Source organism: Somniosus microcephalus, chromosome 3 (assembly GCF_052327205.1).
Source record: "Somniosus microcephalus isolate GS21.2 chromosome 3, FLI_Smic_1.0, whole genome shotgun sequence".
Lineage (NCBI taxonomy): Eukaryota > Metazoa > Chordata > Chondrichthyes > Squaliformes > Somniosidae > Somniosus > Somniosus microcephalus.
Genome location: NC_140989.1, coordinates 32,318,895 through 32,341,169, shown reverse-complemented (window position 1 = coordinate 32,341,169; position 22,275 = coordinate 32,318,895). Strand labels below are relative to the sequence as shown.

At 50.5% G+C, this 22,275-nt stretch overlaps 1 protein-coding gene across 1 annotated transcript in view; it reads left to right on the top strand.

Moving 5' to 3' along the window:
- Positions 1–2,622, top strand: part of LOC147120956 (3-oxo-5-alpha-steroid 4-dehydrogenase 2-like) — a 54,291-nt gene extending 51,669 nt beyond the window's left edge. The window contains exons 6-7 of the mRNA XM_085977319.1: positions 879–1,029; positions 2,556–2,622. Coding sequence (XP_085833445.1) covers positions 879–1,029; positions 2,556–2,622 — 218 coding nt within the window. The remainder of the gene's footprint in view (positions 1–878; positions 1,030–2,555) is intronic.
- Positions 2,623–22,275: the final 19,653 nt, after the last annotated feature.

Here is a 22,275-nt window from a genome sequence, read left to right as displayed (position 1 = left end):
GAGACCTTTGAGTGAGAGTCATGGAATGTGGAATGGATGGATGGACAGACAACATCTGTTGAGGGTGACTATGAAGGAGAGGTGTGACACTGCATTAAGATGAGGGTGAGTGTCAGTGGTGGATGGTCAGATGGAGATGTGAGGAAGTGCATAGACAGAGAGGGATGGGTGCATCTGCAAGGTACATTGGTGTGAGGAGTGACGTGCTGGAGTAGGCTTGGGAAGGCAGAGTGAGGGGATTGGGGTGACATGCACATCAGGATGTAGTTCAATGTGGCATTGTACTCACCTTTCCTGCCCTTATGAGGTCATTAAATCTCTTCCTGCACTGGACCAATGAGTACACACTCCTGCTGCTGACACCCTCCGCAATCTCCAGCCATGCCTTCTTCCTCCCATAGAAGGGAATAAAACCTACCTGCGGTCCCTAACACTTCGCAGCATGAGGTCCGGGGAGGCCTCACTAAAGCGAGGCGCAACTTTGGAACGCTGAGAATCCATTTTTACCTGCGACCAATCTTTCTCCCACCTCCACAAACCTTCAACTGCCATCTTTGCCGTGTTCCTTTAAATACCTCAGCTGAAATGGACCCATGCGTGTCGTCATCGCGCCCGCTCGCGTTAATGGATTGGGGAAAACCTGGGATACAAATGCAGTGGCTTCATGAAAAAGCCACTGACGAACGTGCTGCTGGAACTTCCGGGTTCCCCATGCGCTCCAGGGCTGCCCCCCGTGCCAGCGCATTGGACAGTGAAAATTCCGGCCAAAAAGTGCCTTGGGAAAGTTTACTACGTTAAAGGCACTGTATAAATACACGTCAATAAACAGCTGACAGAACTTTGAACGATCAGTGATCATCTGTCCTCTGTTTTTGCAGGTGGGTTATTTGAATATGTCTCAGGAGCCAATTACTTTGGTGAAATAGTGGAGTGGTTTGGTTATGCCATTGTAACTTCTACTTTACCGGCCTTTGCTTTTGCCATTTTCACTGCTTTTCATTTGGGAACACGTGCTTGGCACCATCACAGGTAATTCATGAACTTGTGTCCTATGTGTTCATTATACCATTCTTGAGAGCGAACCTAGTGGCACAATGGGGGCAATTTTAAGCCAGCCCGCTCGTCGAGACACTGACGGGATCGGGCGCGACGCTGGTTTTACATCCCGTCCGATTTACTCCCCATTGAAGTCAACGGAGAACAATAATACAAAAAGAAAATACTACAGATGCTGGAAATCTGAAATAAAAACAGAAAATGCTGGAGAAACTCAGCAGGTCAGGCAGCATCTGTGAAGAGAGAAACAGAGTTAACGTTTCAGGTCGATGACCTTTCGTCAGAACTCACGGTCGTCGACCTGAAACGTTGACTCTGTTTCTCTCTTCACAGGTGCTGCCTGACCTGCTGAGTTTCTCCAGCATTTTCTGTTTTTTACAACGTAGAACAATATTGGGCGGAGTGTAAAATGGGCGTTCCACCAGATCCCGTGGGATTCCCGCTCAGCGAACTCCAAGTTTGAATCCCAGCCGTGAAAGATAGCGAGGGGGGCGGCAGATTGAAGTGGCAGGGAAATGCAAAGAGTACACTGAGCAGCAAGGAGTTCAAATTAATGGAGCCTTTAAGGCTTAGAAATCCCCCAAATAATGAAGAAAAAATAAATTTCCGGACGTGCTTCCAGCTTTAGCCGACAGCAGCTTAGGATCCCTTGGAGTAGAATTGCAAATGGCTCGTTGACATGAAAATGGTGTGTTGCTCGTGTGGAGCATAATAGTAATAGACTAGTTGGGCCGAATAGCCTGTGGCGTGTTGGTCCTAACAATGTCTTCGGACCCTCATTTTAATATATTAATTAGGCCCCTGCTGGTTTCGGGTGGGAAGGCTGACTGCCCTCAATCGAGGCCTGCTGAAAATTGCAACTCAGCCATTCGGTCACGATTCTTTATTTCTTTGTTGAAATTTTTATCCTGTTCATGACGAAAAGAGGGGCGGTTGCGGGAGATGAACTCGCTACCACAAGGAGTAGTTGAGACAAATATCATCGATGCATTTAAGGGGAAGTTAGATAAACACGAGGGAGAGAGGGATAGAAGGATATGTTGATGGGGTGGGAGGAGGCTGGTGTGGAGTATAAACACCAGCATGGATCTCTTGGGCCAATGGCCTGTTTCTGTGCTGTACTGTCGATGTAAGTCTACATAATTATCGAGTGGCACTACTGCCCAAGGGACAATGCTGAAACACGGGCTCACCTTTACCTTCAGGTGGGTCTGGTCACTGGTTTCCCCCCCCTCGGAGCAGCAGGGTGCCACTCGGAGATTCCACAGGGCAGGTGACCCTGTTGCCCCACTGTAAGTGCAGGAGCCTCCCCCTTTTGGACCCCATTTGGGACAGGGTCGTTGCCAGGTCAGAGTAGCGGGTGGGAGTTGCATCCTGCTACACTTGCCAACACTTCAACGGCGCTCAGGGATTTCTTCCCTGGAATTTTTAAACCTGTTGATGTCTCACGCTGTTCTGGTCTGCATTGTACTGATTGATTTTATTTTCTTGACATTTAGATATTATCTGCAAAAGTTTGATGACTACCCAAATTCAAGGAAAGCTGTGATCCCTTTTATATTGTGACATATATACATCTGGGAGATAACTGCATCGAGTTCAGGATACAAATTTAAATCCAACCTGACATATTGAAAATCAAAATTAATTTTTACATTTTACAGGGGAGATTTGTGTTGATTTCATATGTATTCTAACGGATTTATATATGCTTATATATTCTAACTGATGTATACATTTTTTTATATCTATACACATTCAAGTGCCAGGTTCTTTCAGTTTTCAGAAACCATAAGAACAATTGTCTCCTACACTTTGGCCCTGAACTTCCTCAGGGGCTCTCGGTGGGAGATTGAAGGAATTCCTGGAGTAACGATGTAAATGGCTTGTCTGTAAATTTTAGTTTTAAATCCCCTCTTCAGCAATCAGGCCACTTGTCTAGCCTGGATCCCACTGTTGGGGCCTATATAGGTGTCAGCTGTGGCTCAGTGGTAATACTCCCAGCCTCTGAGTCAGAAGGGTGTGGGATTAAGGCCCACTCCAGGGATTTGAGTGCAAAATCTGGGCTGACACTCCCAGTGCAGTTCCGAGGGAGTGCTGCACTGTCGGAGGGGCTGTCTTTCAGATGAGGGGTTAAACTGAGGCCCCGTCTGCTCTCTCAGGTGGATGCAAAAGATCCCATGGAACTATTTGAAAGAACAGCTGGGGAGTTGTCCCCGGTGTCCTGGTCAATATTTATCTCTCAACCAACTCCACTAAAAAAAAAGATTATCTGGGTATCTCATTGCTGTGTGCAAATTGGCTGCAGTGTTTCCTACATTACAACAGTGACTACACTTCAAAAAGTACTTCATTGGCTGTAAAGTGCTTTGGGACATTCTGAGGAAATACAAGTCACTTTTTTTTACTTGCCAGTAGGCCAAGTGAGTACAGGTGTAAGGTGTAGCAGGCACCAGTGATATGCAGGGTCCCACTGGATTCTAAGGAGCCATCCCAGGCTCTGCCTCCTTGCCGTTACTTGCCTTCTAAGGGGTGGACGGAGGTTTTGTTTCTTACAATGCAACCAGGAAACCCCTGGAAATGGTAGCAACCTGGCACAGCTGGAACAGTAGCATAGTGGTTATGTTACTGGTCTAGTAATCCAGAGGCCTAGATTAATGATATAAATTCAAATCCCATCATGGGGAATTTAATTTCAGTTAATTAAATATATTTGGAATAAAAAGCTAGTATCAGTAATGGTGACCATGAAACTACTGGATTGTCATAAAAACCCATCTAGGTTCACTAATGTACTTTAGGGAAGGAAATCTACCATCCTTACCCGGTCTGGCTGATATGTGATTCCAGAGCAAAGTGGTTGACTCTTAATTTCCCTCTGAAATGGCCTAGCAAGCCATTCAATTGTATATACCAAACTGCTACAACAAAATCTACAGCACTGTGGGAGTACCTTCAGTGGTTCACCACCACCTTCTCAAGGGCAGTTAGAGATGGGCAATAAATGCTGGCCTTGTCAGCGATGCCCACATCGCATGAATGAATAAAGAACCTACAGGTTCCGCCAGTCTCCCACTGGTGCCAGACCTGCAGAATCGTAGTCAGTATATACAAATGATATAAAATATTTTTCCACAGAGAGAATTAGAAGAAAAGTTATTTTTAATGTAATTTTTTTTAAACAAACTCTATTATCACAAAGGCACCTAGAGAAAAAGTGGTTAATATGCTAAATGGGTGCTGTTTTCTCATAGACTAGACAATAAGCTACTTCTTAGCTTGTCTATAGAAAGAAAGAGAATGAATTAATTTATATGGCACTTTTACATGACGCAAAGTGCTCAGCAGTCAATGAAGTACTCTTGAAGTATACTTTTGAAATTAAGGTAATCATACAGCACCTCAAAACCATTGGGCCGGAATTTGCGGTGGGTACATTTTTTTAAAATAAAGTTTGTTCATGATAGTTCAGCTTCTACCCTATCCCCGTGTGAGCCGACCAATCTTGGTTTCGCTCTCTGTAACATTTTTTTAAAGTCCTGATAAAAGCAGCTTCTCATTTCCTGGTTTCCTGTCTGTGAGAATTCTTGCAATGTGAACAGCTGCTTAGAGAGCTTGTTGGCGTCACAGCAGCATCGCGTGAGGGATTCCCACTACAGAGCGCGGCCATCAATTGAGCATCGAAAAAGGCAAACTTCTCGTCACAGAGATCGCGAGATCTCCGCGGGCAGCTTTCTTCGGGGCCAGCGGTGAGTGCCTTTGCCTCTCCCCGTGGCCGCAAATTCCGTGCCATTGTGTTGGGAAGTACTTTGATCTCTGTCCAGTTGTGAACAGAGTCATTGAAAGAGAGGTTTTTTTGTTGTTGAAACAAGCAGCCATATTTTTGAACAGAATGCTGAGGGTCTTTGGCCGCGATGAAGAGATCAGAAATGCTGGAGCAACAGTCTGGTGTTTCCGCTCGGTTGCGCTGGTAAGTCGCCCGAAAACGGCCAAACTCGCGCAAAAGATCACTGTATTTCAAGCGCAAATTATGTCCAGCGCAAATCGAGGTTCTGCAATCTCTTGCACTGGTTTAAAGAACATCGCACTGCCCACAAGCCTTGTCCACAAGCCATGCCCACAAGCCATGCCTACGCCCCCAGATCAAATTAATCACCACGACGAGTTTCCGCTAATTGTGCCCGTTTGCGGGCCTTTGAGGAGGCTCTAAAAATTAAACGCTTTTTTTTAGGTGCAAGGACACTAATAGGCACCTTTTATAAGCTTTTAATTATTTAAAAAATATTTAATTTACTAAGAAACTGAGTACTGTACACCAATGAAACTAGTAACTGGTTCTGTATAGTTTTTTTTTAGTCATTTTCAGTTATTTAAAAATCGGGTTACTCACAGGTGGTGGACTGGACACTCTGGTTGAAAATGCTTATTTTTTTGGTGATGAACCCATTTTCAGCTCTATTAGTAAAACTGCACCAGGTTTCTGCTCTTAAATATATCAAGGAATATCTTTTAATGCAAGAAAAAAAACAATTATGTTCTGAAACGTTGCTCAATTGCACTGGTTCACGTTCGTGATATGCAAATGAGTTTGAACGGAAACATGAGCAAAAAATTCAATTCAGAAAACTAGCACAATTTTGTGCGCAATGTGCACCTGGCTTGCCGATTGCGCTCAAAGTAGAAACTCTACCCCATCTTGTTTAAGTCAAGTAAAATTACCCACTGATGTGGGGAAGCATAGCATATTCATTGTTTTTGTATGTGTGGTGTATGTGCCTTTAAGAGCAATTATGGTGTATGTGCCTTTAAGAGCCCCAGGTGTGCGTAATGCCGGTAATTGCCACTTGGGCTATATAAGCCTGTGTATTGTGTATATCCTTTAGAAACCACCCCCCCCAGACTTGCTTAGTAAATACCTATGAACCAACTCCTGTCTTCAGTGTCTTTATCTACATACGGACACTACAGTGGCGACGAAGTGGAAACAGACTTACCTGCAATTCGGCAGCACCTCAAAGACATCGATTCCTCCAGCATCCAGAAGACTCAAGGAAGTAAGAGAAACTGTGGTTTCACCAGCTGGCCAAGCTGGTGACAGGTACTGCGCTAATCCTTCCTGGGCGTCAGGCTGGAGCTCCAGCGGCGGGCTCTACAGCTGAGACAGGCAGCGAAATCGGAGGCAAGCAATAACGGACTGGGAGGGTGCACTCGAGAGACGGCCGGCGCGGCAAGCAGGTCAGCGTTTAGACCTCCGTCGGGAACGAGTCTCCAACAGTGAATAAACGGAAACCACAGTAAAACAGCGTTGTTATCGGTAGCAGCGGCGGGAAAGCGCGGGAAGCGCCATATCTTTTCTGAAATGCCTAAATCTGGTAATATTGAGGCTTTTGATGGCGAAATAGAAGATTGGACCACATACGTGGAAAGAGTAGAGGTTTATTGCACTGCAAATGGAATAACAGATGAAAAAAAAGTTTCAGTACTTCTGAACTTAATGGGCGCGAAGACATACGGGCTGTTACGAAATTTAATCACTCCAGCCAAACCAAAGGACAAGACTTTTAAAGAAATTGTTGATACCCTGCAGGAGCATTTAAACCCAACACCGCTGCTGATAGCGGAACGATTCAAGTTCTTCAAGAGAAATCAACACAAGAATGAAAGTAACGCTGATTACCTAACCGAATTAAGAAAGCTATCAAAGTACTGCCAATTCGGAGCAGGACTATCGGATTATCTTCGAGACAAATTTGTTTGCGGTCTCTTAAGTGAAGGAACACAAAAAAGACTGCTTTCTGAAAAAGATTTAACATTGGACAAAGCTTTCAGTATGGCTGTATCATACGAAGCAGCAGCAAAAGGAGCTGCAGAGATACAACAAGAGACACAGGACTTCGGCACCCATAAAATGACACAGGAGTTCGGAAGATGTTATCGCTGCGGCAGATCCACCCATAACCAGAGGGACTGCTGGTTCAAGGGCAAAGCATGCAGGCAATGTGGTAAGATTGGACACATTGCACGGTATGCCAATCTGGACAAAATAAATCCACTGACAGAAAACAAAAAATCAATAAAGAAAAGTACAGGAAGGTACAAATGATGACGGACAATAGCTCCGAAGACCAGAATAGCGATAGCGACTCCGGAAACAAGAGACTAAGCTGTCTCAAATTACATAATGTACTTGCCAAAGAGGATTACCAATCCATTTGGGTTACCCTCACAATAGCAGGGTCCCCAGTTAAAATGGAGCTAGATACAGGATCAGCTCTAACCGTAATAAATCGACGAGATTACGAGAGGCTATTTTCGCATATACCTCTAAAAGACACATCCATTATCTTAAAAACATATACGGGGCAGAAAGTCTACCCCAAAGGAAAAATAAGGGTGCCTGTGGTATACAACGGCAAAGAAATACAAAAGTTGTATTTATACATTCTACAAGATGGTGGTCCACCGTTGTTGGGAAGTGAATGGGTAAGGAAGATACGTTTAGACTGGCACTCCATTCAGGCACTGACGGTGACCAGTAAGGAAAAAAACAATGATGACATCATACCTGAACGATTAAAAGACATCTTGGCCAACGCCAAAGAAGTGTTTCAAGAGAAACTAGGAACCTTGAAAGGCATCACCGCCTCAATAAAAGTGGAAGATACAGCAATTCAAAAAATTTTTAAGGCAAGACCGGTGCCATACGCAATACGTCCGGCAGTCGAGGCAGAGCTGAAGAATTTGGAAAAGGCAGGCGTATTATCCAAAATAGATTGGAGCGAATGGGTAACACCTATCGTTCCAGTCATGAAAAAAACATTGAAAAATAACTCTGAGGAACAGAAAAAAATTCGCATCTGTGGGGGCTTTAAGGTGACTGTAAACCCGGTCCTTCACACGGTACAGTATCCTCTTCCGAGGATAGAAGATATTTTCGCCTCACTATCCGGAGGGAAACGTTTCACAAAAATTGACTTGGCACAGGCATATCTACAGATGGAGGTTGAGGAGACCTCTAAAAAGTATCTCACAATAAACACACACAAAGGCCTGTACCAGTACAATCGACTGGTTTTTGGAATAGCATCAGCTCCAGCTATCTGGCAAAGAGCTATGGAGCAAGTCCTGCAAGGGATTCCGGGGACTCAATGCTACCTAGACGACATCCTTATAACAGGAGAAAATGACAACGAGCACCTTGCCAATTTGGAGCAGGTGCTCACTAGGCTGAAAGAACGGGGCCTACGAGCAAATCGCCCCAAGTGCGAATTTTTCCAAAATCAGATATCATATTGTGGCCACATAATTAATAAGGAAGGGTTGCATAAGTCACCTGAAAAAATTGAAGCAGTTATAAAAGCCCCAGCACCTGAAAATGTTTCACAATTAAGGTCATTCCTGGGATTAATAAATTACTATCATAAATTTTTACCGAACTTTTCAACTATTCTACACCCTCTTAATGAGCTCCTACAGACAGGAGTGATTTGGAAATGGAACGAAGACTGTAAACGTGCCTTCCATAAATGTAAAGACTTAATCACATCCGAGAAAATTTTGGCTCATTACAACCCATCACTACCAATCAGACTGGCGTGCGATGCATCCCCTTACGGCATAGGAGCGGTATTGTCCCATAGATTCCCTGATGGCTCGGAACGGCCGATAGCATTTGCATCACGCTCATTGAACTCAGCTGAGCGTAACTATGCCCAGATAGACAGGGAAGCACTCAGCCTGGTATGGGGAGTGAAGAAATTCAACCATTACCTACATGGACAAAAATTTACCTTGCTGACTGACCATCAACCCCTCATCTCCATATTCAACCCTAAAAAAGGTGTCCCCATTATGACGGCACAAAGACTACAGAGGTGGTCCCTTTTTCTAGGGGCACACCAATACAACATTGAATACAAAGGGTCAAAACAGCATGGGAATGCTGACGGTTTATCACGCCTACCGTTGCCAATGACAGAAGAGGCACCTACAGTAGACCCAGTAGAGATATTCCACTCTACCATAGTGGAATGTCTACCGGTGACAAATTCTGCCATTGAAAGGGAGACAAGAAATGACCCTACTCTCTCACGGGTCTACGATTTAACAGTGAAGGGATGGCCAGCACATGGCGAACCACTGTTGCCAGCATTCTCGCAAAGAAGAGAACAGCTGTCAGTGTGCCGAGGAACCTTGATGTGTGGATCCAGAGTGGTGATTCCACCCAAACTCCAGGATAAAGTGCTAAAGGAGCTTCACGAGGGGCATCTGGGTGGAGTGAAAATGAAGAACCTAGCTAGGGCGTTTGTATGGTGGCCAGGTATCGATGGAGACATTGAAGACATGACCAAGAGCTGCCTAGGATGCCAGAAGGTCCAAAATGCTCTGCCACAGGCCCCTCTACATCCATGGGAGTGGCCCTCGTCTCCCTGGCAAAGGGTGCACATCGACTTTGCTGGTCCATTTATGGACTCAATGTTCTTAATCGCAGTTGATGCACACTCCAAGTGGCCGGAGGTAATAAAGATGTCCTCCACCACCACGGAAAAAACCATCACAGTATTAAGGACCATATTTGCCAGGAATGGGCTGCCGGAGCAGATATGTTCTGATAATGGACCGCAATTTATGTCTGAAGAATTCAGAAAGTTCTTAAAGAACAATGGGGTAAAGCACTACACGTCCGCCCCATACCATCCCGCCACCAATGGATTGGCTGAAAGGTGTGTCCAGACCTTCAAGAAGGCCATCAAGGCCATGGGTAATGAAGACATAAAACTTCAGCACAAGGTGGATAACTTCTTATTTGCATATAGGAATGCAACGCATATGGTTACTAACCAAACTCCCGCCATGATGTTCTACAATAGAAACCTAAGATGCCGGCTGGATTTGGTCAAGCCCAACATCCGAAGGGACGTGGAGAACCGGCAGTTTCAGGGCATGAATGAAAGGCCAACTAGGGCCTTCCAGATAGGCCAACCGGTTTTGGCCCGGGACTACCGTACCGAGAAATGGCAGCCTGGAACTATCTGCACACGATTAGGACCACTGATGTATACCGTGGACATCGGAGACAGCATAATAAGGCGCCATGCTGACCAAATCGTCAAGTCATCTGAAAAGGGACAACCTACACCACCACTCTATACATCTAACGATGAAGTAGAGATACCCATATCTACCTCCGATCTGGTGATACTGGAGCCCGATGAACCCGACACTGGCCTTCAAGCTGAATCAGCCTTGCCAGAAGAACCTACTACACCACCAGAAACTACTACACCCCCGAGGCGTTATCCGGACCGAGTCAGGAAGCCTCCTGAGAGACTAACTTATAATTAATTAATACAGCAATGTATATTATTTTGCATATAACATGTAATTAATAATTACTTAAAATATGATGTACTAGTTAGCTAGAAGGGGAGGAATTGTGGTGTATGTGCCTTTAAGAGCAATTATGGTGTATGTGCCTTTAAGAGCCCCAGGTGTGCGTAATGCCGGTAATTGCCACTTGGGCTATATAAGCCTGTGTATTGTGTATATCCTTTAGAAACCCCTCCCCAGACTTGCTTAGTAAATACCTATGAACCAACTCCTGTCTTCAGTGTCTTTATCTACACACGGACACTACAGTATGATTATGTGAAGACATGTTATAGTGATTGAACAAAGTGAATCTGATCACCACTGTTACTCTGTATGTTCATTCACTGTGAAATAAAACAGCTTATTGATTCATATTAAGCCTCGTGTTTGCTTGATTTGCCTTCAGAGGGATTGATAAAGCAACCATATGAAAGACATGAATATCCAATGCAGATCACAAGGGGATGTTATTGTTATGCCCCTGGCTTATGCTACGGTACAAACTGATATAGAACAGTCAACTCACATAAAAGTAAGATACTCAGAACACGTTCAATAATTTAATTTTAACAGACATTCCTTTATTCTTGAAGCTTATTCCTAAAGCTATAATGTATGTTAATAAAACTTTTTATAGATGCTTTCATTTAATTTTCTAATTAACTCAACTTAATTTCAATTCCTATATAATATCTATGTACATTTTAACCTATTTTACTTCAATTTGTTTATTTTTAATCAATGTTCACTTTATTCCCAAGTGTCAAAAATCTAGCACTATAGTAGCACATTCTGGTTACACAATATAATGCTCCTGTACTTGTAAAGCCATGAACAACATCACTTGATGTGCCCGAGTTTGCAAGTCTTTCGTAGCTGCTGCAAGCGTCCGAGATATGCTATTACTGGTGCCACAGAGTGCTACAAGGAGGGCCCATTTGCAGGGTCCATTGAAGTGACCATTGATGGCAGAGTGTTGCTGCCATGTGCAAGAAACTCAACAAGCCCAATCAACGGAAATTCATTTTAGACAGCCGGATGGAGCCAGCGGCGGGGCCATGAGCTGCCGAGGTGAGCAAAACCCCAGCCTTCATCTCTGTCCTCTGCAGCAGTGCTGAGACGCGAGCTTGCCCTCCAAGTGCAATGTATCCCCGGCTGTCCTTTGCACCTGCACCAAAAGGAAGAAAGAATTTATACAGCGCCTTTCACGACCACAGGACGTCCCAAAGCGCTTTACAGTCAATGAAGTGCTTTCGAAGTGTTGTCACTGTTGTACTGAACGTGTGCGTGTGAAAGAGTTAAGTGGAAAGAGAAAAGGAAGGGAAGAGACCCTCCCTGCGTGCTCTGACTCCCTGTTGGATGAAACACCCACCCCTACTGGAACATAAAGGTCCCATGGAAAATAGGGCAGTGTCCTGTGCTGCGTGCCCTCTTTCTGCCAATACTGTCGATGGTCGCCTCTTCCACTGGTATCAGTTTGGCGAGCTCCTCCTGTTTTGTGCTCAGCGAACTCCCAGTCCGGACCCCTCTAACTCACCACCTGCACCATGCAGCTTGCTCTGCATCGGGCCTGCACTGTACCCGACTTTGAGTCATTGCAGTGGTTGATACCGATACTGAGGGGCCAAATCCCTCCCCTTGTGAATAAGTATTTGAAGCAGGGGGAAGATACAAGGCCTGTAGGGAAAGAGCAGCAGTGGGGTTAGTTTTGGATTGCTCTATAAAAGAGACTGCTTCTGAGATCTGCCCCTTGAGGAAGGTAACGGTTCCCCGCCATGATTTGGGGCCTCATGAGGGCTTCAGTGGGGCTAATGCCAACTCTAAGCTGATGGGAGTTCTGGGAATAAAGGGTGTAATTTCTGGGCTAGCATGGGACCTCCCTCAGACACACTCCTCCCCGATGTCAGATGAAACACCCACCCCTACTGGAACATAAAGATCCACTGGAACATAAAGGTCCACAGAAAACAGGGCAGCATCCTGACTAACATGGTTCCGCCGCAAATGCCTGCACTTCCCCATCCCCCCACCCCCCCCTCCCCCACAAGCAGAAATCAACCATTTAGACTTTTTCTGTGTCTAGAATTTACAAACTTCTGTCTGCTGAACTTTGAAAGAACCCATGGCGTGAATGATCCTGCCCAGCGTCTCAATGAAGATTTGGCTCAATGGAGTGTAGCTTTAATTCATCCTGTAAGAGGTATTTTATAAATACAATAGAAGAAACAAGGCATTGTTCTATGGTGCAAAAGGTAATACAAGATTCAACAAAATATTATGTTTACTAGCTGGGGGGGCCCGGCGTTGCCAAGGCTTTTTCGAGGGCATGTTGTTGTTGGAAGAGAGAGAGAGAGCGAGAGACTGGGGGTAAGAGAGAGAGCGCGAGAGACTGGGGGTAAGAGAGAGAGCGCGAGAGACTGGGGGTAAGAGAGAGAGCGACTGGGGGTAAAAGAGAGCGACTGGGGGGAAGAGAGAGCGACTGGGGGGAAGAGAGAGCGACTGGGGGAAGAGAGAGCGACTGGGGGGGAAGAGAGAGCGACTGGGGGGGAAGAGAGAGCGACTGGGGGGAAGAGAGAGCGACTGGGGGGAAGAGAGAGCGACTGGGGGGAAGAGAGAGCGACTGGGGGGAAGAGAGCGCGACTGGGGGGGAGAGGGAGCGACTGGGGGGGAGAGAGAGAGACTGGGGGGGAGAGAGAGAGACTGGGGGGGAGAGAGAGAGACTGGGGGTAGAGAGAGAGACTGGGGGGAGAGAGAGAGAGACTGGGGGGGAGAGAGAGAGACTGGGGGAGAGAGAGAGACTGGGGGGGAGAGAGAGAAACTGGGGGGAAGAGAGAGCGACTGGGGGGGAAGAGAGAGAGCGAGTGGGGGGGAAGAGAGGGAGCGAGTGGGGGGGAAGAGAGAGAGCGAGTGGGAGGGAAGAGAGAGAGCGAGTGGGGGGGAAGAGAGAGAGCGAGTGGGGGGGAAGAGAGAGAGCGAGTGGGGGGGAAGAGAGAGAGCGAGTGGGGGGGAAGAGAGAGAGCGAGTGGGGGGGAAGAGAGAGAGCGAGTGGGGGGGGAAGAGAGAGAGCGAGTGGGGGGGAAGAGAGAGAGCGGCTGGGGGGGAAGAGAGAGAGCGAGTGGGGGGGAAGAGAGAGAGCGAGTGGGGGGGAAGAGAGAGAGCGAGTGGGGGGGAAGAGAGAGAGCGAGTGGGGGGGAAGAGAGAGAGCGAGTGGGGGGGAAGAGAGAGAGCGAGTGGGGGGGAAGAGAGAGAGCGAGTGGGGGGGAAGAGAGAGATCGAGTGGGGGGGAAGAGAGAGAGCGAGTGGGGGGGAAGAGAGAGAGCGAGTGGGGGGGAAGAGAGAGCGCGAGTGGGGGGGAAGAGAGAGAGTGGGGGGGAAAGAGAGAGAGAGCAAGTGGGGGGGAAGAGAGAGAGCGCGAGTGGGGGGGAAGAGAGAGAGCGCGAGTGGGGGGGAAGAGAGAGAGCGCGCGAGTGGGGGGGAAGAGAGAGAGCGAGTGGGGGGGAAGAGAGAGAGCGAGTGGGGGGGAAGAGAGAGAGCGAGTGGGGGGGAAGAGAGAGAGCGAGTGGAGGGGGAAGAGAGAGAGCGAGTGGGGGGGAAGAGAGAGGGCGAGTGGGGGGGGAAGAGAGAGTGCGAGTGGGGGGGGAAGAGAGAGAGCGAGTGGGGGGGGAAGAGAGAGAGCGAGTGGGGGGGAAGAGAGAGAGCGAGTGGGGGGGAAGAGAGAGATCGAGTGGGGGGGAAGAGAGAGAGCGAGTGGGGGGAAGAGAGAGAGCGAGATTGGGAGTGTGAGAGAGAGCGAGATTGGGAGTGTGAGAGAGAGAGAGATTTGGAGTGAGAGAGAGAGAGATTGGGAGTGTGAGAGAGAGAGAGATTGGGAGTGTGAGAGAGAGATTGGGAGTGTGAGAGAGAGAGAGATTGGGAGTGTGAGAGAGAGAGAGATTGGGAATGTGAGAGAGAGAGAGAGAGAGATTGGGAGTGTGAGAGAGAGAGAGATTGGGAGTGTGAGAGACAGATTGGAAGTGTGAGAGAGATTGAGAGTGTGAGAGAGAGAGACTGGGAGTGTGAGAGAGAGACTGGGAGTGTGTGAGAGAGAGACAGGGCGTGTGAGAGAGAGAGATTGGGAGTGTGAGAGAGAGATTGGGAGTGAGAGAGAGAGAGAGATTGGGAGTGTGAGAGACTGGGAGTGTGAGAGAGAGAGAGATTGGGAGTGTGAGAGAGAGAGACTGGGAGTGAGAGAGAGAGAGATTAGGAGTGTGAGAGAGAGACTGGGAGTGTGAGAGAGAGAGAGATTGGGAGTGTGAGAGAGAGAGAGAGAGATTGGGAGTGTGAGAGAGAGATTGGGAGTGTGAGAGAGAGAGACTGGGAGTGTGAGAGAGAGAGAGATTGGTAGCGTGAGAGAGAGATTGGGAGCGTGAGAGAGAGAGAGATTGGGAGTGTGAGAGACAGATTGGAAGTGTGAGAGAGAGAGATTGGGAGTGTGAGAGAGAGAGACTGGGAGTGTGAGAGAGAGACTGGGAGTGTGTGAGAGAGAGACAGGGCGTGTGAGAGAGAGAGATTGGGAGTGTGAGAGAGAGATTGGGAGTGAGAGAGAGAGATTGGGAGTGTGAGAGACTGGGAGTGTGAGAGAGAGAGAGAGACTGGGAGTGTGAGAGAGAGAGACTGGGAGTATGAGAGAGAGAGAGATTGGGAGTGTGAGAGAGAGATTGGGAGTGTGAGAGAGAGAGAGATTGGGAGTGTGAGAGACAGATTGGAAGTGTGAGAGAGATTGAGAGTGTGAGAGAGAGAGACTGGGAGTGTGAGAGAGAGACTGGGAGTGTGTGAGAGAGAGACAGGGCGTGTGAGAGAGAGAGATTGGGAGTGTGAGAGAGAGATTGGGAGTGAGAGAGAGAGAGAGATTGGGAGTGTGAGAGACTGGGAGTGTGAGAGAGAGAGAGATTGGGAGTGTGAGAGAGAGAGACTGGGAGTGAGAGAGAGAGAGATTAGGAGTGTGAGAGAGAGACTGGGAGTGTGAGAGAGAGAGAGATTGGGAGTGTGAGAGAGAGAGAGAGAGATTGGGAGTGTGAGAGAGAGATTGGGAGTGTGAGAGAGAGAGACTGGGAGTGTGAGAGAGAGAGAGATTGGTAGCGTGAGAGAGAGATTGGGAGCGTGAGAGAGAGAGAGATTGGGAGTGTGAGAGACAGATTGGAAGTGTGAGAGAGAGAGATTGGGAGTGTGAGAGAGAGAGACTGGGAGTGTGAGAGAGAGACTGGGAGTGTGTGAGAGAGAGACAGGGCGTGTGAGAGAGAGAGATTGGGAGTGTGAGAGAGAGATTGGGAGTGAGAGAGAGAGATTGGGAGTGTGAGAGACTGGGAGTGTGAGAGAGAGAGAGAGACTGGGAGTGTGAGAGAGAGAGACTGGGAGTATGAGAGAGAGAGAGATTGGGAGTGTGAGAGAGAGATTGGGAGTGTGAGTGAGAGAGATTGGTAGCGTGAGAGAGAGATTGGGAGCGTGAGAGAGAGAGAGACTGGGAGTGTGAGAGAGAGACTGGGAGTGTGAGAGAGAGAGATTGGGAGTGAGAGAGAGAGAGATTGGGAGGGGAGGAAGGGGCGGGGAAGGAGGGAGGGGGGAGGGAAGGGGGAGAGTCCCTGAGCCCCGCCCCCCAAATCACCCGAGCCCCGCCCCCTCGATCTCCCGAGCCCCGCCCCCCCGATATCCCGAGCCCCGCCCCCCCCCGATCTCCCGAGCCCCGCCCCCCCCCGATATCTCGAGCCCCGCCCCCCCTTCTCAGGAGCACGGCCCCCCCCCGAACTCCCGAGCCCCGCCCCCCGGAGCCCCGCCCCCCCGATCTCCGGAGCCCCGCCCCCCCGAGCCCCGCCCCCCGATCTCCGGAGCCCGCCCCCCCTGAGGGTGGCCCCCCCCGATCTCCCGAGCCTCGCCCCCCCGATCTGTAGTCCGGGCCCGCGATCTCACGATGTCCCGCCCCCCGATGTCCCGAGCCCCGCCCCCCGATGTTCCGAGCAGCGGCGTCCCACTCTCCGGAGCCCCGCCCTCCCGTTCTCCGGAGCCCCGCCCTCCAGATCGCCGATTGCGGCTGAGAGACCCGCCCCCTGCCCGAGCCGAGCGCGGAACAGAGAGACTGCCGCGTCTCAGCTGCTCCTGCTGCGCGCGCACCCTGACCCTCGTGGCTGACGCCGATTGAGTTCGGGGACAGCCGTTTAAAAAAAAAGCCAGCGCGGGCTCTCGCGGGCGGGCGGCGCATGCGCGGTTAGTGCTAGCGGCGCGAGGCGGCCCGCGGGGAGTAGGCAGGGAAACCCCGCGGGCTGGCGGCCGTTAGAGCGGGGAGTAGGCAGGGAAACCCCGCGGGCTGGCCGCCGTTAGAGCGGCTCACTTCGGGCCCCGACACCGTCAAACCTGAGAGGGGGAAGTAGAGAGAGACAGAGAGGGAAGAGGAGAAGGAGAGAGAGGGAAGAGGAGAAGGAGAGAGAGAGAGGGAAGAGAGAGAGAGAGAAATTTTTGGAGCTTCAAGCCTGCCTGCAGCGGGCCTGGAGACCAGCACCGAGTCCCCCATGCGCGAGGGTGAGGAGGAGGAGGGGTTGCTAAACACAATATAAAACTGAAATAAATTGTTCATTAATTCCCTAACACATCATTAAAATATTTACCTTAGTTCCCTAACACACACAAAGTGTGGGGGAAAAAATTGTGAAAAATCAAGATGGCGGCCACTCACCTCGGTTCAGAAGGATAAGGCCCGCCCACACACGCACCGATTGGTCGACCGGTCAGGTCACCGAAGCATAGGATTGGTCAATCGTCGAGTCACTCGACACTCAACTGTCGGACGGCACGCGCCAGGAACCCGCCGTCCGATTGGTGGACCTCGACGTCACAACGGTCGCTAATGAGATGCTAATGAGCGGAACGCTGAACGTTTTTCGGATACCGCGGGTGGGATTTTTGTGCGGCCGAAACGTAAATACGCCTATGACCGGTCCGGAATCGCAAGCTTTCTTTTGAGGTGATGCGCGCGTCGGTACGCTCTGTAACTTTCAAACGTATAGAGAACGGACGGACAGACAGACAGACATCGGGACAGACAGAAGAGCTCTTTTATATACATAGACTAGCTGGGGAGCCCCGCGTTACGAGGGCAATTTTGGGGCGCGAGGGCAATTTTGGGGCGTTTGGTCTCCCTGCCCCTGTGTGTCCCCCCTCTCCGTGTCATGTCCTCTCCCTGTCCTATCCCTCCCTCCCCTCTCTCCCCTCTCTCCCTCCCTCCCCGCCCCTCTCTCCCTCCCTCCCCTCCCCTCTCTCCCTCCCTCCCCTCACCTCTCTCCCTCCCCTCCCGTCTCCCTCCCCTCCCCTGTCTCCCTCTCCCCCGCCTCCCTCTCCCCCCTCCCTCCCCTGTCTCCCTCTCCCCCCTCCCTCCCCTGTCTCCCTCTCCCCCCTCCCCTCCCCTGTCTCCCTCTCCCCCCTCCCCTCCCCTGTCTCCCTCTCCCCCCTCCCCTCCCCTGTCTCCCTCTCCCCCCTCCCCTCCCCTGTCTCCCTCTCCCCCCTCCCCTCCCCTGTCTCCCTCTGCCCCCTCCCCTCCCCTGTCTCCCTCTGCCCCCTCCCCTCCCTCCCTCTGCCCTCTCCCCTCCCCTGTCTCCCTCTGCCCCCTCCCCTCCCCTGTCTCCCTCTGCCCCCCCCGTCTCCCTCTCCCCCCCTCCCCTGTCTCCCTCTCCCCCTCCGCTCCCCTGTCTCCCTCTCCCCCCTCCCCTCCCATCTCCCTCTCCCCCCCTCCCCTGTCTCCCTCTCCCCCCTCCCCTCCCCTGTCTCCCTCTCCCCCCTCCCCTCCCCTGTCTCCCTCTCCCCCCTCCCCTCCCCTGTCTCCCTCTCCCCCCCACTCCCCTCTGTCCCTCTCTCCGGCCCCTCCCCCTGCCTAGCGCCTGAGGTCCAGTGCCGTTGCTGAGGTCCCCCGCGTATCGCGCGGCTGACGGACGGCCGCTGCGGGCGGGCGGGCAGCGCATGCGCGGTGAGTGTGGGCGGCGCATGCGCGGTGAGTGTGGGCGGCACATGCGCGGTGAGTACGGGGCGGCGCATGCGCGATCAGTGCGAGCGGCCCGCGGGAGCCGGCAAGGCCGTTAGCGAGCGGGAAACTTCGGGCGGCGCGCCCCGCGCTCCGTCCGCGACACCTGAGAGGAGGAAGTAGAGAGAGACAGAGAGGGAAGAGGAGAAGGGGAGAGAGGGAAGAGGAGAAGGGGAGAGAGGGAAGAGGAGAAGGAGAGAGAGGGAAGAGGAGAAGGAGAGAGAGAGAGGGAAGAAAGAGAGAGAGAGAGAGAAATTTTTTCAGCTTCAGGCCCCGAGTCCCCCTGCGCGAGGGTGAGGAGGAGGGGGGGGGTTGCTAAACACAATATAAAACTCAAATAAATTGTTAATTAATTGCCTAACACATAATGAAATATTTACCTTAGTTCCCTAACACACAGAAAGTGTGGGGGAAAAAATCATGGAAAATCAAGATGGCGGCCACTCACCTCGGTTCAGAAGGATAAGGCCCGCCCACACACGCACCGATTGGTCGACCGGTCAGGTCACCGAAGCGTAGGATTGGTCAATCGTCGAGTCACTCGACACTCAACTGTAGGAAGACCTCGACGTCACATGGTCGCTAATGAGATGCTAATCAGCGGAACGCTGAACGTTTTTGGGATACCGCGGGCGGGATTTTTGTCCGGCCGAAACGTAAATATGCGAGGGCAATTTTGGGGTGCGAGGGCTATTTTGGGGTGCTTGGTCTCCCTGCCCCTGTGTGTCCCCCCTCTCCCTGTCATGTCCTCTCCCTGTCCTATCCCTCCCTCCCCTGTCTCCCTCCCTCCCTCCCCTCGCCCACCCGCTCCCCTCCCCACCCCCGCTCCCCACCCCCCACCCCCTCCCCTGTCTGTGTCCCTCTCTCCGGCCCCTCCCCCTGCCTACCTGAGGTCCGGTGCCGTTGCCAGAGCGGGAATACTGAGCGGCGGCCGGCGCCGGGAGCGGGCTCTCGCGGCCGGCGCATGCGCGGTCAGTGCGGCCGGCGCATGCGCGGTCAGTGCGGCCGGCGCATGCGCGGTCAGTGCGGCCGGCGCATGCGCGGTCAGTGCGGCCGGCGCATGCACGGTCAGTGCGGCCGGCATGAGCGCCCCGCGATTTCCAGAGGCTCGCGCGCCCCCCGCGATTTTCCGAGGCTCTCCCCCCCGCGATTTCCCGAGGCTCTCCCCCACCCCGCGATTTCCCGAGGCTCTCCCCCCCCCGCGATTTCCCAAGGCTCTCCCCCCGCGATTTCCCGAGGCTCTCCCCCCCGCGATTTCCCAAGGCTCTCCCCCCCCCCCCGCGCGATTTCCTGAGGCTCTCCCCCCCCATTAAATTGTTATTTAATTCCCTAACACATCATTAAAATATTTACCTTAGTTCCCTAACACAGAGAAAGTGTGGGGGGAAAAATCGTGAAAAATCAAGATGGCGGCCACTCACCTCGGTTCAGAAGGATAAGGCCCGCCCACACACGCACCGATTGGTCGACCGGTCAGGTCACCGAAGCGTAGGATTGGTCAATCGTCGAGTCACTCGACACTCAACTGGGAAGACCTCGAGGTCACACGGTCGCTAATGAGATTCTAATGAGCGGAACGCTGAACGTTTTTGGGATACCGCGGGCGGGATTTTTGTCCGGCCGAAACGTAAATACGCCTATGACCGGTCTGGAATCGCAAGCTTTCTTTTGAGGCGACGCGCGCGTCGGTACGCTCTGTAACTTCCAAACTTATAGAGACCAGGCGGACAGACAGACAGACAGACAGACAGACAGAAGAGCCGCTTTATATATATAGATAAAAGATGTGTGAGGGTGCCAGTCAGTTCCTTCAGTAACCTCTAGATGGCACCTTCACTTGTTTGTTTCCTTGTTAATTGTTTCTAGTTTCCTGTGTTAATTCTTAATTGACTGTTATTGGGCTTATGAGTTTCACCTGTGATTTGTAGTATATAAGTTCTGTGGTTTCTTCTCTCTGGGCTCAGTCCTAACAAGGGAGTTAGTCTTGACTAGCCGCTTCTGTCTTGACTAGCCGCTCTGTCTTGACTAGCCGTTGCTCTGTGGCAGCTTGCCTTGACAAGCTGGTTGCCATGGTTGTTGTTTGTATTTAAGTCTGTGGTTCTTCCTTTTGATCTTGGTCTTGACAAGTTGCTCAGTCTTGATAAGGTGCTCAGTTTGGACAAGCATGTTGCCCTGTGGTAGCTTGTCTTGAGCTCTGTATTGATAAGCCGATTAGCCCTGTGGTAGCTTGTCCTGAGCTCTGTATTGATAAGCCGATTACCCCTGTGGTAGCTTGCCTTGAGCTCTGTATTGATAAGCCGATTACCCCTGTGGTAGCTTGTCTTGAGCTCTGTATTGATAAGCCGATTACCCCTGTGGTAGCTTGTCTTGAGCTCTGTATTGATAAGCCGATTACCCCTGTGGTAGCTTGTCTTGAGCTCTGTATTGATAAGCCGATTACCCCTGTGGTAGCTTGTCTTGAGCTCTGTATTGATAAGCCGATTACCCCTGTGGTAGCTTGTCCTGAGCTCTGTATTGATAAGCCGATTACCCCTGTGGTAGCTTGTCCTGAGCTCTGTATTGATAAGCCGATTACCCCTGTGGTAGCTTGTCCTGAGCTCTGTATTGATAAGCCAATTACCCCTGCGGTAGCTTGTCCTGAGCTCTGTATTGATAAGCCGATTACCCCTGTGGTAGCTTGTCTTGAGCTCTGTATTGATAAGCCGATTACCCCTGTGGTAGCTTGTCTTGAGTCTTATCTCAGCAAGCTGATTACCCCTGTGGTAGCTTGTCTCGAGCTCAGTCTGGACAAATGGGTTGCCTCATGGAAGCTTGCCCTGAGTTCCTATCTTGACTAGCCGTTTGATAGCTTGTCCTGAGCTCTATATTGATAAGCCGATTACCCCTGTGGTAGCTTGTCTTGAGCCTTATCTCAGCAAGCCGGTTGCCTAGGTGGTAGCTTGTCGCGAGCTCAGTCAGGACAAGTGGGTTTCCTCATGGAAGTTTGTCCTGAGTTCCTATCTTAACTAGCTGTTTGGTAGTTCGTCTTGCTCTCTTATGTTTGTTATTGTTTTCCTTGTGTGAATCTAGTTATGTGTGAATCTAGTAAAGTAATGTTTAAAGTTCAAATAAAGTACTGTTACTTATGACTGTATACCTGCTTCTTGTCTGTCTGCATTTGGGTCCAGAACCAGCCTCGCCCGGACAGCACGGCCCCGTGACTCCCACCCCGTGACAAGATGGTACATAGATTTCTGAGGTCTTGATTACACTGAAGCTATCGTCATTGGCCTCCCATCCTCCATAAGAACATAAGGATTAGGAGCAGGAGTGGCCCATACGGCCCTTCGAGCCTGCTCCACCATTCAATAAGATCATGGCTGATCTTCGACCTCAACTCCACTTTCCTGCACTATCTCCATATCCCTTAATTCCTCTGGAGTCCAAAAAACTATCAATCTCAGCCTTGAACATACTCAACGATGAAGCATCCACAGCGCTTTGGGGTAGAGAATTCCAAAGATTCACAACCCTCTGAGTGAAGAAATTCCTCCTCATCTCAGTCTTAAAAGGCTGACCCCTTATCCTGAGCTCTAGACTCTCCAGCCAGGGGAAACAATCTCTCAGCATCTACCCTGTCAATCCCCCTCAGAATCTTATATGTTTCCATGAGATCACTTCTCATTCTTCTAAACTCCAGAGTGTATAGGCCCAATCTACTCAATAAGACAGCCCTCTCATCCCAGGACAACCCTCTCATCCCAGGGATCGATCTAGTGATCCTATGTTGCACCGCCTCCAAGGCAAGTATATCCTTCCTCAGAGAA